This window comes from Hyaena hyaena, unplaced genomic scaffold (assembly GCF_003009895.1).
Source record: "Hyaena hyaena isolate Hyena2069 unplaced genomic scaffold, ASM300989v1 scaffold_222, whole genome shotgun sequence".
Classification (NCBI taxonomy): domain Eukaryota; kingdom Metazoa; phylum Chordata; class Mammalia; order Carnivora; family Hyaenidae; genus Hyaena; species Hyaena hyaena.
This window is the reverse complement of record NW_024080855.1, coordinates 2,096,493-2,109,705: the sequence shown is the minus strand read 5'-3', so window position 1 is coordinate 2,109,705 and position 13,213 is coordinate 2,096,493. Positions and strand designations below refer to the sequence as shown.

Sequence of the window (13,213 nt, the reverse complement as noted above, 5' to 3'; positions counted from 1 at the left end):
CCTGCACACAAGCAGAGTCTAAGTTCGGGCGGGGGGGTGGGGGGATGGCCACGTGCCCGGTGCCTAGGAAGACTTGTGGAGCTCCACATTACTTATTAAAAGCTGGGGAAGGGAGCAGCGGGGCCTGGCTGTTTCTGACCATTTTTCAGGGCAGCCTGTGAGATCCCTTCCCGGCTCCTGGGCCCTCCATTCTCTCACTCTTGGCCTGAGGTGTGGGCTCCAACGCCTCGGGCTTTGGGGCATCTACAGTTGCCACCTTGCAAATGGTCTATCTGCCAACCCATCTCCGCTTCCTCAGGCCCTCCCCCTCCTTCTGGCCGCCACCTCCCCTGCTTCCCCAGGCCCAGACCCTGTGGGCCCCTGGCTCAGTGAATGCCAGCCTATTTTTGGCCACGAGTGGATGCTGCCTGTGTACTGGTCCTGTGCGGGGGACTGGCTCTTCCACGAGGAGGGCTGGCCGTGGCCTCTCCTGGGTTAGTGACAAGCTTTGTGGGTTCTTTTGCTCTTGCCTCCTCACGAGGCAACTCGGGCCTTTTGTGGATATTGTGCCCAGCCCAGCACACAGGTTGTGAGGCTTAGTCTAAGTTGGCCTTGGAACCAGGATCTGGGGGGGCTGCTGCCTTCCTGCTAAACCTGAGGGGAGGTAGGCGCGCACGCTGTGTCATCACCCCTGGGCACGCACACGGCACTGCCGCAGACGTCGTATCCTGTCGCCAGCAATGTTAAAGCGGGCGAGCTCTTCCATCAAGGGTAGGCGGTCTTCTCCACGCCCGCCTCGTGACAGCACGGGGAAGGCGGTTCTGACGGCTGCTCCGGGCGTAGGGCGTAGGGCGTAGGGCCGAGTTCCTGGGGGCGTCAGAGCACGTCCTGGGGACTTGCAAGATTTGTCCTCTTCTGGATGCTCCAAGTAGAAGATGGGGTCTCACCATGAGGACTGGGCCAGCTGAGGAGTCTGCCTTCTAGAGGGCGAGTGACCACCTCTCCCCGTCGGTCCCCTGGGACAGTCCTGGACACACAGGGACGGTTAGCTCCCCAAATCTGGGTTAACTGATAAGTTGTCATGAAGGTCCTGTGATGGTATCACCAGTGACTGCCTTCCTCCTCCCAGGGATCTTCACGGCACCATACGATGGGCGCTACCTGATCACAGCCACCCTCACTCCTGAGAGGGACGCCTACGTGGAAGCCGTCCTGTCGGTCTCCAATGCCAGTGTGGCCCAGATGCATACAGCCGGCTACAAGAGGGAATTCCTGGAATACCACCGGCCCCAAGGGGCACTGCACACTTGTGGGGGCCCTGGGGCCTTCCACCTCATCGTGCACTTGAAGGCAGGAGATGGAGTCAACATCGTGGTGACTGGGGGACGCTTGGCTCACACGGACTTTGATGAAATGTACTCCACGTTTAGTGGGGTTTTCTTATATCCCTTCCTTTCTCACCTCTAGAGTGGCTGGGGAAGGGAAGAGGAGAGAGTTGTGAGAACTTGGAAGCTTTAATATATGCGGTTGATTATGTATGTAACTGGAGCACTGGTCTAGTTTTCTGCAGACACCCCAACCCCTCCCCCACGACACAGACCTTACCTGGCTGCTGAGGCCACACACTCGCCGGTTCCCAGGCAGGTGGTGAGGACACAAGTGCCTGCTGGGGCCACTGCCTTCTGTCGTTCCCACTGGACACCTGAGGCGCTGGGTCCTCCGCTGTGGCTCTGCTCACAGAGCCTGTGCTGGGCCCATCGGGTGCTGACCGTGGAGCTCAGTCTGCCACCGTGCACGGCCAGGCCCGCATCCTGCTGACGGAGAAGAGCGGCGGGGCTGAGAGGAGGCGGGCCGGCCAAGTGGGGCCTGGAGCTGCGGTCTGTATTTACACCGCCTGCAGGAGAGTTCAGACACTGAAGTGCCGAGGGGGCACATGCCACCCCAGAGACCTTGGGTCTCCAGGGGGGCCTGTCCCAGGGCTGCTTGGCACCACTTCCTCGGGCCCGTGCCCAGCTGTGAAGGAATGCACCTGGGACTGTGCAGCTCGTGGGGCTCCTTGAATGACATGTACACTTGAAGTGCAAAGACAGGGAGTGTCAATAAAGATGTAAAACCACTTCAGGTTACTCAAGTCTGGTGCCTTATGGACTGATTGTTGCTGAAAAGCAAACTGCAGAGAGGTAATTTTTTTAAATGCCTGTAGAAAGTAAGCATGAATAAATCAGTCTCAGCCATATCATTGTGACCCCTCACTATCCAAGCTACACACTTGGGGGGGGAGGTGGGTGTTGGTTTTTGCTTGTAAAGACAAACCAGATGTGCTTGGAGGTCCAGGCTCCCCTGTGATCCCCGCAGCTAAAGAGGGCCTTCTCCGGGGGACGCTTAAAATCCACATCTAATCAGCAGCTGCCTGAGCTGAGGTCGCTTGCTGCACAGCTCACAGCAGATGCGGCTTTAAGGACTCACGGGTTCCTCGGCAACAACAGGCCCAACATAAAACTGATCACATGCTGAAAGCTGAGATCATCGGAGAAACGCAGGCATCTTCCCACGTAGAGCACTTTCTGTTCCGGGGGGTCCAGGCACGTTGCTCCTTCATCCGCAGCCACAGAAACCTCTAGGCCATAAGACACTTAGTTTGTTTCAGGTGCTCTCTGCTCATCAGGTTGGTAAAATCTGCTGGCCAACCAAGTGGCCCTGGGGGAAGCAAGTCCCTTAGAGTCCCAGGGAAAGATGTGGATCATTAGAAACAAATTTCCTGGGCCTGAAATCAAGCCACTGGATACTTTAAGTTTTTAATGTTTATCATTTATTTTTGAGAGAGAGCATGAACAGAGGAAGGGCAGAGAGAGAGACACAGAATCTGAAGGAGGCTCCAGGCTCTGAGCTGTCAGCACAGAGCCCGATGTGCGGCTCCAACTCAAGATGCTTAACCGACTGAGCCACCCAGGTGCTCACTGGATACTACGCTGTAAAAATTTTGTGAGTTTCCAGGACTGCTTGCAAATGAGATTAATAGGGTGGCCGCTGGCCACTTCAGAGAAGAGCCTTCTTCCTCAGTCCTTTCCCCTAGGTCAGAAGTGACCAAGAATTTCAGGTTTTTGGTTTTAGGACTTTAAAATCTGGATCTCTTTGTCCAGGAGTAGGGGAGGGGCATTCTCTTTCCCGGTTTCTACAGCTGGGGAATTGGCTAACGGTGGCTGTCAGAGTATCACCGGCCGTCCTAGACATGACTCATGGAAAAAACCCCAACGCATCAGAGCACTGCAGGAAGGCCCAGTTGTCACGTGTACATACTTCCACCCTCTCCCTCACACCCCCTTGTAGAGACCTTAGCACCAAAGGAGACAAATGCTCAACAGCTGGAAAGACGGGCCAGAGAGAAGGGACACAGTGACTATTCTTTCTACTCTGTAGATGGTGGTCCAGAGCACCAAGTAAAAACTTGGTCCTCCCCTCTCAGTGCACCCTGACTCATTTACCAAAAGGTACATTTCAGCTCTGCATATCCAAGACAGGCAAGGTAAATGAGGTCTTAACTACAGCAGGGCCCGCATTTACTGCAAGATAAAATAAGTGAAAACTCAAAAGTTTCTCCTCAGTCAGAAGATGGCACCTTTGAAAAAGGTAAAGGCCGTCCTGTACTGAGGGAAACGGTGAGGCTGGCGGAGCCCAGGGCTCTGGGAGCCCAGGAGCAGCCCTTTCCAGGAGCCGACAGGCCTTAAGCTGTAAACCGTGCCAGAGACTCAGTAAGGCACCGGGAAACAACTTCTCAAAGGTGCTACTGAAGAGAAAAAGGTCCGGGCACTTGAGCAGACAGGACTGGGACACTTTCTCCCCCCACACGCAACATTAGCAAACGGCCTCATTCAAATGAGTAACCACAAATAGAGAGTGCAAATCCATGCCTACTGCATTTGAAGTGATTTCTGTGGCCTGATCATCTTTCGAGTGGTCTCACAACTTGATCTGCAGCTTGAAAGGAAGGTTTGCGATCAGGGGGGTCAGACCCAATCCACACTTGTAGATCTAAAACATGGCACTGCATCTATCCAGATCCACTTTCTAAACATGTTTCTTCCTCCCCGCCCACCCCCACCCTATCAAGGGAAGGAAAAGGGCTACAGAAGGAGCCCACGCTGCTTCAGCCCCAGGCACCTGAAACCGATTCCTTTATAGTCAACCTCCCTCTGGGCGCTTCCTTTCTATTCCCTAAGTACCCCCCAAGACCCTGGGTCCCCTTCCCCCGACCTCTCACCCTGCGCTCCCGTCAAGGCGAAGAGGCCTGGGATGAAAGCTTTGCCATCCCTGAAGGCAGGCTCTCGAGCAAGGTTTTGGGATCCGTGTCCAGCATGCTGCACCTGGCAGAGCCCAACAATCTGAGGGGATAAAAAGACACTAATAGTATGTGGGATGTGGTTTTTGATCCAAGATCACTTGGACTCCCCTAGGCTGGTGAAGACGTCAGGAGTGCTAAGTGGTACTCACCCCAAGGGAGGGTTTAAGGAGAGGTGGGGTGGCGAAGGCTCTGAGCAGGCCTCCAGGGCACGCGAGGGGACAGTCCAGAGGATGCCAGTGCGGACACACCAGGAATTACATATGTATGAATGACTCACTCTCTGGCAGAAGGTACAAAGCCAGAGAGGTTGGTTCCTGTGGGCGTAGCCTCATTTTTGGAGTCAGGTTTTATGAAAATAAGCACCAAAGAGAAGTCCTTTTTGTAGACAAATTTAAGTGTCAGCAAATATCAAAATGCTAATTTATGGAAATGACCAATTTCTGGCAAGAGTACAGAGAATATGGTTTAAATGTCCTCTGAAGGAAGGAGTCAAATGCATTCAGTTTATGTTTGTTTATTGTTGTAACATTTTGTTTTGAACATCAAACACTGCACCAAAATATGAGCCATTTATCTTAGGATAACTGTCTTTGCTGGGACTGAGAGCACTGTACTGATGTTTACAAGTAATTTCTGACAACTTAAAACTTATTAGTGGCATTGCTAATAATCAAATACTTCATCACAGACTGAATGTAATTATTAAATTAAAACAACAAAGTTACCCCCTCCCTTTCTTACCTTCAAAACAAACCAGAAAAAGTTTTCACCTGGAAAGAGCACTTACTTTAAACAAAAACTCCATTTTTAACCAGTTTCACTAAACACAGCATGTTCTAAAGCAGAGCAAAACAAGGCTTCCCATGGTAACTATGATACTTAAAAAGATGATAAAATTTCCTGGAAGAGTTTGTTTTCACCAACTAGCATTTACCAGAAAGCATTTACTTCCTAGCTGTTTTTAAAAGGTCTTGCTCACACCTTCAAGATCGAAGTCGGAAAGGGGCACGCGCAGTCCCTACAGGGCACGGGCGCCTTCCAGTCACATGGCTGTTGTTCCCCGGCTGTTCTCCTGTGATTAGCAGCAGCTTTCATTTTAGGACATCACACTAGCAAGTTTTCTCTTCTTCTAGTTGAAAACTATACAGATGATTTTAAGCACAGCAAACACGTCCTCACACGGGGGGGAGGGGCTAAGTGTGCACACGCCGGCCCCTCCCCTGCACTTCGTAATGCCTGCCCGAGACACAGAGATCAACAACGCAGCCAGACAAGCTTCTTCAGCACGTGGGCATCGAGGTGAATACTCGAATCAGGCTGAACTGGAGAGGGGGAAATGGGCCAAGGCTGATTCGCTTGCAATCACCCTGTGATACTGCCCATCACCGAAGGCAGAGTGAGGCTTACGCTTCTTAACTCACCATCATAAGGTCTGTGTACAAACACACTCGAGGGTAACGCTCTTTCACAGAAAGAACAAATGTCATTTGTACCAAATGGCAATGGGTTTCAGCACAAACTTAACACTTTCAGAACACTATAGTGATAGTAATCATCTACTTTCAGCAAGAGGGACTCCTTTTAAATAAGGAAAAAGACGTTAATTAGTGAATGTACCCACTGGATCAATCTGCAGCAACAAAACGACAAGTCTAGTGCTTATGGACACCGGGGACACGGGTCAGCCACCCTCAGCACACAGCTGGGAGATCCGGGTTCCTGGCCTCGACCTTGACAAGGCCCGTGTATCCACAGGGAAGAGCTTTTCAAGGAAAAGAAACTGTCTAATCAAAAACTTTAAAGGACAACCTGAAAAGCACTAACGAAGGTATAGAAGATTTTCTGTACCGCACATGTGCAGAGAAGCGCTACTAAAGCTCACCTCCTTCTTCTAAAGCAAACAGGGGGACACGCTCTGGCGTCTATGAGATCAACAGCCGCACTGCTGCTCTGCCAGGATTTTGATTCACTTAAGTGGGCAGAATTTCATATAAACATAACCTAGTTTGCCTAACCTACTGTACACAAATAAACTCATTAAACAATTAGTCCTTGAACTATTTAAGGTGGGCAGGTTTGCACTGGAAGCAGCAGCTGTCGTTCCTCCGCTGGGAACGCGTGCCTCCAGGTTCTGCTACTGAGAACTACGTTCAGGGGATTCTACCATCGTCTCCGCATCTGACAGCGCTGGGAGAAACGGCTGAATGCAAGGGACTTCGACTCTCCAATCTGGAAAAATAACCACTCCCATTTCTCCATCTCTAGATCACTATCACTTGAGTGGGGCCAACTAAAACAGGGAGAGCGCCACAGTACAGGTACAGGGCAGGCAGGGGGAGCAGGAAAGCATCCCCAGCAGGTGCCTGGATCTGCAGCTCCCCTCGCTGCTCTGGAACTCTGCTCACCGCTTCCCTCCTGGCGGCCTGTGTGTGTACAGAAGCCCCCTCTCCAACAGTTCTCTGGCTTCGAACACAGAGGTGACTGTCAACACGGAGGCTCTCAGGTCTGGAGGGGCCGATGGGGCAGAACCCTCCCCCTGTGCTGTCCTGAGACTGACATGACTCATTATAACCAGGTGGGGAGACTGAGCTGCAGGCAGAAAGGTAGAGAAAAGGACTCTTCCAGGACCTAGAACCCCACACAAGTGTGTATTTGCATTTCTAAGGCCTCTCTGAAAACAGATCCGTTACTTGTTGAATCTACTTCCACTGTGAGCAGTACTCTTCCTATCTGCACCAAGCAGACCCAGCAAGACCGGTCTGTCTTGGCTATGGCCACAGCTAAGAAGGTGGTGATCTAAGGGACTTTCCTTCCCCAGAAACCCACATGTAAGGGGGCTGGAACGGTGGCCCGGGCCCGTGTCCAGAGCAGCCCGCCAGAGCAGGCACCTTGTCTCACTGCAGGAGGGAAGCAGGCGCCCACAAAAGAAATGTGCATAGGCGGTTTGAACCAACAGCACTAGCTGGACCTGCAGCAGCTCAGTGGACCCTGATCCCGTAAAGAAAGCCCTGGTTTTAGAGAGAAACACTCTCAACTGCCCAGTGGTAATGATAACACTTTACTTTATACATGTTTTGGTCCACTCTCATTTAGCTTCTTTTTCTTCCTTTTAAATTATTCAGTTAAAGAAGCACCAGCACACACTTGACACAGCACGTGTATGAGGACGACCAGTGATAGGAGCCCAGGCCTCCAATGTCAGGTCCGAGTCCTCCCCTGCCCGCTTGCCCAGGGCACTGAGCCTCAGCCCCGCCAGGCCTGGGAAGGGGAGGGAGGACAGCGGTTCCAGCTTCAGGAGCTCTCCCTGTGCCTGCTCGTGCCTGGCTGTCAGCATGAGTCCTGTTCTGCACCTGTGGCTCGGAGGGTAGCCCAGTGTCCTCTGTCCAGCAGAAGTGCTGGTCACCTTCCCTTGCTCTGAGGCGAGTGAGGGAGGACCACCCCTGGAGGTTCCATTTCACGCCAGGTCGTCCAGGTCCACTTTGGGGATTGGGTCTCGCCAATAGCAGAAGGAGCTGAACTCTGGGCATGGAAAGGCAGAATTCTGTTCCTTACTGAGAAGAGGGAACACATGCTCTACGAGCTCGCTCAGTCTGTGATACCTAGGAGAAAGGAGTGGGGGGGAAATGCACAAAGTGTTACAGAGATTCCTCAGCGCAGCAGGATCTGAGTCTGGCATCCACCCCTTCCCAGGACACAGCATTCCTCTTCGAAGTCCAATGGTCAGTGATCCCATTACAGATGCTACTACAGAGAAGCAAACACCCAGGCAAAGAGGAAAGCCTCCAAAAGGCAGGTACAGTTCTGGTAGTTCTGGTATTTCGAATTGGGCCTGATCCTCAGACTCTCTGTCCCCAACTCCAGCCCTGGCTGCAGGGTGGGGGGCTGAGGAGGAGGAGCACACTTACGATGACTTGTTTCCTTTGGTCCTTTCTTGTATTAATTCACCCTTGGGGTTCACGGTGAATATTCTGCAGTCTGGAACTCCAACTTGTGTGTAGGCATAGACATCCTGCAGAAGACGACATTAAATACGGTGATTACAAGAGAAGAAATGAGGAGATGCTTCTCTCATTCCCTGTGAGCCAGAAAAACTGCACCAAAGAGACTGTCCTGGGAAAAACACGGGCAGCTCTGCCACTGCTGACACAGAGCTTCAGACAAACCCAAGAGTGGGGCCAAACCCAAGTGCACTTGGAGGGTCAAAAAACTGGGCACCAAAAAGATGCCAGGGCTCTGGAACAGGAGAGGCCCCCGCTGCCTGCCAGAGGCCAGGCCGCAACACCTTCTGCGTGCCCGGAAACAGAGGGCCCCATGTACAGGGAGGCAGGCCAAGAAGCTTTCATGAAGGCGGAGTGCTCTCTGGGGTGGATCCAAGGACGTGGCTGAGAGCCACTTAGACAGGAGTCACAACTGCCAGAGGAGATGGAATCAAAGCCACAAAAACAAAGAGAAAGTGCCTTTTCTCATACACCACAACTCTAGAGCACAAGACCCTCCCCAACTGCAGAAATTTCGAACAGATCAATGAAAACCCATTTAGCAGGACATTCATTCTGTTTTCACAACTGGTTTGAGAATTATGACCAGGCTGTACCCTAAAAAATACACGCCTCTGAATTTTACCCACATCAGAGGCTACACACTTACATTTGGACGGTTTCCAAAGGCGGCATAGAAGGGCTGCTTAGATGGGGCAAACAGATTCTTGATGTCATTCAGACACTCTATTTTGAACTTCTCTGGTTTCTTTTCTATCACTTCCCTAGGGGGGAAAAATACAAATACAATGACCAAATCTGAAATGGTAGTTTTCCCTGGTGTGTGGTCCTGAGAAGATCTTAGTGCTCACAATCACTCATTTCTTGAAATCTTTTGTAACGGATATTTTTCTTTCTCCTCCTTTGCCAGTCAACAAAGACTAAGACTGAGCGACGGCATTTAGGGAAGGAGAAAATGTGACAGTTTGACTTTTGGACTGTGTTTGACACAGACCGGGGTGAGCTCTGAGGAGCCAAAGAACCAAGACATGCCGAAGCTCGGAATCAGATCTAAACCCTTACAACGAGCTTGACTTCCAACCTCCCCCGCCTTCAGACCCCTTCCCTGGTGCGAGCAGGCACATGCACCCACACATGCACACACACATGCGCACACAGAAGATGTACCTGTGGAAGGCTGAGAACAAGCTGCTAGGGGATAACATCAGGGGGCCCCGAGGTAAGATTGTGCCCTTGTCATTGACCCAATGAAGATAGCCACGGGTCATGTCGGCCATGCCGATGGCACGGGCGGAGCAGTACAGAAACTTGTAGCCATTCCTGAAAGAAAAGAGAATGTGTTTGGTTTAGAAACACATACTCTGGCTAAAATGAAAAACAAAAGAAAAAAAGGCACTATTCTTTTAAAAGATCCAAATAAAGTTCCCTTCATTTGTTGTGAAAATCAAACTCTTGAATTTAATAAGGAAATCAGGATTAGAAAGATCTCATTTCTCCAGAGAAAACATCATAGGGGATAATGGGGGTATATGTATGCAACTAGGGATTATGCTAAATTTATAAGTACTGATAAACCTTCAGCATCTAGTCAATGAAAGATGACCGAACAAAAACCCTGGACTATCTTTAAATTATCTGCATAAAGGAAAGATGCAAAAGATCTTATTTATGAAGACAATCTGTAGAATCCAAGCCATTCTGTACAACAAGGAGCAAAATCATACCTGGGTAACAGACATGCTCACAATTTTCATAGTAGGACATTCTCAACTAATGCTTAAGACACCAAGTTTTCTTTTCTTTTTTTTTAATGTTTATTTTTGAGAGACAGAGCATAAGCAGGGGAGATGCTGAGAGAGAGACACAGGATCTGACGCAGGCTCCAGGCTCTGTTGACAGCTCAGAGCCTGATGCAGGGCTCGAACTTGCAAACTGTGAGATCATGACCTGAGCTGAAGTCACACATTTAACCAACTGAGGCACCCAGGCACCCCAAGATACTAAGTTTTCAAATCAATTTAATGCATATGCATTATGGTCCCACAAAGGCCAAAGCACGGTTTTCTCTGTTTCCCCATAGAGAGGACCCCATGGGGGACACCAAGCATGCATGTATTACCTACTCAATGAAATCCAATAAAAAATATCCAATTAGGGGTGACTGAGTGGATCAGTTGCTTGAGCATCCGACTCTTGATTTCTGCTCAGGTCATAATCTTAGGGTTGAGACTAAGTCCCACCTTGGGTTCCGTGCTGGGTATGGAGCCTACTTGAGATTTTCTCCCCACCCTGGCTTGCTCTCTTAAACAACAGTACAACTCCAATTAAAAAAAAAAATGTAAATTTGGCTCTCCTGTTAAAGCTTAAGCCCCCAACAATAACTATAACCACAGATATATACAGGCAGGGCCTCAAACTCCTAGCACTGTGAGGATGAGAGGTACAGGTCAAACATGTAACACAATGACTGGTACACAGCACATGTTCCACAAATGGTGGCTGACGCTTTTCTTTGTATGAGGCTACAGAAAAGGAAAGCAGGAAAAGCTGGATCATGAAGACACTATTTCCAATAGTGGACTTGAGTATGTGGACATGTGGGCCAAGATACCTACTCGTTGATGGAATGGTAGAGCTTTGCTATACCCTGATGAGTCCAGTCTTTACCCAGCTGTGGAAGAATCTGTCCCAAAGCATCAGACCTGAGAGGGTAGAACAAGGAAAAGGTATCAGGAACGAAGCATATATAGCCAAGTGTTTTCCTATTTAAATGCCAGCTGCCAAAAACCACTGGGTAGAGGCAGAGTGGGGGGAGTCTAGTCTAAAAGGGTGATTTTGTCACGGCTTATGTAACAGTGAGGCAGCCCCCTGCACACCCATTGAGGAATTTCTAAATATAGAATCAGACAAAAGAGCCAGATGTTCATTTTTCAGAGATAATTTACAACCACAATTCTCCTCCCTAATCTCAACAACTTAGTTTTGTTTTTATTTTAATGCCAGAACTTAAGAGACTACATAACTGAATCTTTCCATAAGTTTTCAATGTTAATTTGTACGGCTCCATCCATCTCAATCCACAGAATGACCCTATGTTTGACCACGTGTGACCTCTGTGTGCAAGTCTCCATGCATATAGTTTAAAACACCTCCTGACGGTGGTCAAGGAGGAATTCCTGCCCCTGCCCCCTACTGCACAGTGACCTGTGTCTCTTCCCCTGCCACCCACCATGGGCTCGTGCTTACTTGGTTATTGTTCCATCAATATCAGAAATGATGATCTTGTCATTCCAGTTCCACAGGTAAATGGTCCCTGCACAGCGGCAGGTGCCTTGATACTGGGTTGTAATACTAAAGACAACATCATTTGGGCCATCTTGGAGCTTCAGTTTTGCCTTTTTATGAAAAATAAGAGAATAAAGAAAATCACAGAGGGAGAATTTTGAAAATTAATGGCATTATCACTTCGATGGAGTTCTGTGCAACAATTAAGAGTCAGTTTCCAATAATATGTAGTCAGAGATTACAAAGGTATCATGTTAAGTGAAAAACTATCCTAACTTCCTAATCTCTGAAATATGTGTGTGTGTGTGTACACATATATGTCAGAAATGTATAAGGAATGGAAAGAAATACATAAATATGATTACTATAATAAGAAAAAAATCAGGTGAAAACATACAATTCTCAACAGGGTCGGAATATTTACCAAATCACCACGAGTGTTTCAGGGCCTCGGCTCAGGGCAGGCTGGCTTCTGCCATGGCAGCACACACCTGGCCCAGCGCTGTGCGCACGGCCTGCTCACAAGCAGCTGACAGGCCATGGCCTGAAAGGTGTTTTGGATTCTCTAAAAAACCAACGTCTCTGCTCTCTCGCCATACCCTGCTGCCCTAAGGCACAGCAAAACCGTTTCACACTGAAAATAGGCAAAAGGGAATGGGAAACCAACAGGAAAAAGGAAACTGCATCTAAGTATAAAATGTCATTTCTCTGTTGTTGTGGCTCCTTAAAAAAAAAAAAAAAAGATGGGCTGGCTGTGTAAGGTTCATGTGGGAAGATTAAAAACACAGATCCCTTGGTTCACTCCAAGAGACTGAAGGAAGAAGTCTGTGGTGGTGGAAGAAGCCACGTCCCAGGTTCCCCAACGGTAGGAGATGCTGTCCTGCTGTATGTGACCGTGTCCTGTGTGCCAGGCTTGGGACAGCGTGGACAGAAGAGGAAGCTGGTCCAATGAACAGTTACTAATGTAATCTGACTGGGTCCCCACGGATCACACAGGACTCACAATTTGTTCTGAAGAGAGTCGAAGAGACTTCTTATAGGAGGTCGTGCTGCCATGGCTCGGGGGCTCTGTGGGAACAGGGTCCACTTTGATGGATTCTTCGAGGTCCTGTGACCCTTCGTCACTGGATGAGTCATCCTCAGCCGGCCTATCAACATCAATCTAGTTACTGAAGAGGCAGCAGGGCATTCTACTGACAAGAGCTTTTCTTTAGGATCAAGAAAAGAAAGAGATCCTAAATCCATTCCAGGGATGGGAAGCGTTGTTCCCTTGGTTTCCAGTACCTGCATATTCACATCATGAAGTGAGAAGGCCACCTTCTCTCATGATTAGCCAGCAGTCTGGCAATAACTGATTATTTTCTCCTATGACGAGTGAATGCTACTAGTCTACTGACTCATACTGAAAAGATATGTAGCTTTCAAAAGATACAAACTGTAGAAAATATAACTGCTTATATAAATTTAGAAAACTAATATAAAGGATTCTATATATTCTTCCTTTTAAAAAAATGTTTGAGAGACTGCAAATGAGAGCAGCAGAGAGGGAGGGAGAGAGGAGGAGGGGAAGGAGGGGGGGGAAGGAGAGGAGGGGGGAAGGAGAGAGGAGGGG

At 49.3% G+C, this 13,213-nt stretch overlaps 2 protein-coding genes across 2 annotated transcripts in view; one reads left to right on the top strand and one right to left on the bottom strand.

The window, feature by feature from the left end:
* The window catches only part of EMILIN2 (elastin microfibril interfacer 2), a 56,191-nt gene extending 54,095 nt beyond the window's left edge, over window positions 1–2,096 (top strand). Inside the window, exon 8 of the mRNA XM_039243200.1 lies at window positions 1,109–2,096. Within this exon, the coding sequence (XP_039099131.1) occupies window positions 1,109–1,446 (338 nt within the window). The 3' untranslated portion in view covers window positions 1,447–2,096. The remainder of the gene's footprint in view (window positions 1–1,108) is intronic.
* A 2,723-nt stretch (window positions 2,097–4,819) lies between these two features.
* LPIN2 (lipin 2) overlaps window positions 4,820–13,213 on the bottom strand; it is a 90,770-nt gene continuing 82,376 nt past the window's right edge. The window contains exons 14-20 of the mRNA XM_039243190.1: window positions 12,605–12,749; window positions 11,563–11,711; window positions 10,932–11,018; window positions 9,484–9,636; window positions 8,966–9,080; window positions 8,224–8,327; window positions 4,820–7,917 (exon numbers count right to left, since the gene is read on the bottom strand). Coding sequence (XP_039099121.1) covers window positions 7,773–7,917; window positions 8,224–8,327; window positions 8,966–9,080; window positions 9,484–9,636; window positions 10,932–11,018; window positions 11,563–11,711; window positions 12,605–12,749 — 898 coding nt within the window. The 3' untranslated portion in view covers window positions 4,820–7,772. The remainder of the gene's footprint in view (window positions 7,918–8,223; window positions 8,328–8,965; window positions 9,081–9,483; window positions 9,637–10,931; window positions 11,019–11,562; window positions 11,712–12,604; window positions 12,750–13,213) is intronic.